General features: G+C 55.0%; 1 protein-coding gene across 1 annotated transcript in view; it reads left to right on the top strand.

Annotated features, from left to right (window-relative positions):
- The window catches only part of LOC120043281 (collagen alpha-1(XI) chain-like), a 74,822-nt gene that overhangs the window by 62,410 nt on the left and 9,912 nt on the right, over positions 1-2,500 (top strand). Inside the window, exons 47-51 of the mRNA XM_038987903.1 lie at positions 463-570; positions 690-743; positions 1,141-1,194; positions 1,444-1,497; positions 1,581-1,742. Of these exons, the coding sequence (XP_038843831.1) occupies positions 463-570; positions 690-743; positions 1,141-1,194; positions 1,444-1,497; positions 1,581-1,742 (432 nt within the window). The remainder of the gene's footprint in view (positions 1-462; positions 571-689; positions 744-1,140; positions 1,195-1,443; positions 1,498-1,580; positions 1,743-2,500) is intronic.

Raw genomic sequence — 2,500 nt, 5'->3', positions numbered from 1 at the left:
CTTCTTCAACATAATCATCATCATCATCCTCTCATTGGGTCAAAAACATGATCCTCCTAATTGTCATCTCCCCATATAAAAGAAATCAGCAGAGTAATTAGAGGAGAGTTATCAACAGCACAGAGTCCAAGAGAACATTCTGGAAGATAATCACAGGTCCTTTCATCTTGTTCATTTTGGATCAACTTCAACTCCCCGCCCCTCTCTCTGTCCCCCGCCCCTCTCTCTGTCCCCCGCCCCTCTCTCTGTCCCCCGCCCCTCTCTCTGTCCCCGCTCCTCTCTCTGTCCCCCGCCCCTCTCTCTGTCCCCCGCCTCTCTCTCTGTCCCCCGCCCCTCTCTCTGTCCCCCACCTCTCTCTCTGTCCCCCCACCCCTCTCTCTGTCCCCCGCCCTTCTCTCTGTCCCCCACCCGTCTCTCTGTCCCCCCCTCTCGCTCTGCCCCCCCCCCCCCTCTCCACCCCAGGGGGATATAGGTGACCAGGGGGAGAAGGGGGACTCGGGTCTCTCTGGAGCAGCAGGGCCCCCAGGAGCCAGAGGCCCCCCAGGAGAGGACGGGGCCAAGGGAAACTCTGTGAGTTACATATGAACACTGTACATTCTCATATAATACACACTCACCCTTTCATAATAATCCTATCTCTCTCTCTCTCTCTCTCTCGCTTCTCTCCCTCCTCCTCTCTCTCTCCTCAGGGTCCGATTGGTTTCCCAGGAGACTCAGGACAGCCAGGGGAGGCAGGACCTAACGTGAGTGTTCCATCCTTCTCTCCACTGTTCCCCGGTACTGAACATACCACCTCTATTACAGGGGCAAGCTAAGTCTTTCTCTCTCTCTCTCTCGCTCTCTCTCTCTCTCTCTCTCTCTCTCTCTCTCTCTCTCTCTCTCTCTCTCTCTCTCTCTCTCTCTCTCTCTCTCTCTCTCTCTCTCTCTCTCTCTCTCTCTCTCTCTCTCTCTCTCTGTCTGTTCTGTTCTGTTCTGTTCTGTTCTGTTCTGTTCTGTCTGTCTGTCTGTCTGTCTGTCTGTCTGTCTGTCTGTCTGTCTGTCTGTCTGTTCTCTCTCTCTCTCTCTCTCTCTCTCTCTCTCTCTCTCTCTCTCTCTCTCTCTCTCTCTCTCTCTCTCTCTCTCTCTCTCTCTGTCTTACAGGGGGAGGATGGAGGTCCTGGATCCAAGGGAGATGCTGGAGATACAGGGAAATCAGTGAGTGTTTCATATGTCTGGTATATTATCTGTATAAGTGTATATGTGCAGGTTCAGACAGCGTTCCAACCCACACCGATCCATTAAATCAGTTCCGTCTGTAACCAACCAGTCCTAAATCAGTTCCGTCTGTGACCAACCACTCCCAGAGAGATGGAGTTTGTTGGAGTCTCCTGCATCTGATTGTCTCATTGTTCAGACGTTTCAGGTGTTTTCTAACGTGAGTGGATTCATTGTTGTTTTCTGTAGGGTCCACCAGGAGCATCAGGGGAACCCGGCCCCTCGGGGCCACCGGGACGCAGGGTGAGAGAGACAGAGTGTCACTGGGTGTTAGTCAGTTCATATGTAATTGTCAATATCTTAAATATTCATCTGTTTCCTGTTAGGGTCACCTGGGTAAAGAAGGGAAGCAGGGGAAAGCAGGGATGAAAGGAGCGAAGGGCTCTCCGGGGTTGGAGGGTCTCCTGGGGAAGACAGGACCGGTGGGAGCCCAGGGACATTCTGGTAAACCAGGTCCTAGTGGTCTCAGAGGGATCCCTGGCCCAGCGGTGAGCACACACACCCTGACCCCTGACCTGTCAACTCATGACCACACAATAAGCCGGATGTACTACACTGCCAATCCACAACTTCATCAATGACAATAGAGTTGAAATAAAAAATACATGACTCTGTCTGTCTCTCCCCCTCCCCCTGCTCGCTCTCCTTCTCCTCTCTCTCTCTCCCTCCCCCTGCTCGCTCTCCTTCTCCTCTCTCTCTCTCCCTCCCCCTGCTCGCTCTCCTTCTCCTCTCTCTCTCTCTCTCCCCCTCCCCCTGCTCGCTCTCCTTCTCCTCTCTCTCTCCCTCTCCCCCTGCTCGCTCTCCTTCTCCTCTCTCTCTCCCTCCCCCTGCTCGCTCTCCTTCTCCTCTCTCTCTCTCCCTCCCCCTGCTCGCTCTCCTTCTCCTCTCTCTCTCTCTCTCCCCCTCCCCCTGCTCGCTCTCCTTCTCCTCTCTCTCTCTCTCCCCCTGCTCGCTCTCCTTCTCCTCTCTCTCTCCCTCCCCCTGCTCGCTCTCCTTCTCCTCTCTCTCTCTCCCTCCCCCTGCTCGCTCTCCTTCTCCTCTCTCTCTCTCTCTCCCTCCCCCTGCTCGCTCTCCTTCTCCTCTCTCTCTCTCACTCTCCCTCCCCCTGCTCGCTCTCCTTCTCCTCTCTCTCTCTCCCTCCCCCTGCTCGCTCTCCTTCTCCTCTCTCTCTCTCTCCCCCTGCTCGCTCTCCTTCTCCTCTCTCTCAATCTCTCTCCCTCCCCCTGCTCGCTCTCCTTCTCCTCTC

The sequence above is a fragment of the Salvelinus namaycush genome, unplaced genomic scaffold, assembly GCF_016432855.1.
Source record: "Salvelinus namaycush isolate Seneca unplaced genomic scaffold, SaNama_1.0 Scaffold885, whole genome shotgun sequence".
NCBI lineage: Eukaryota > Metazoa > Chordata > Actinopteri > Salmoniformes > Salmonidae > Salvelinus > Salvelinus namaycush.
Note: the sequence above shows the minus strand (reverse complement) of the source record. Positions and strands in the feature narration are given on the sequence as shown.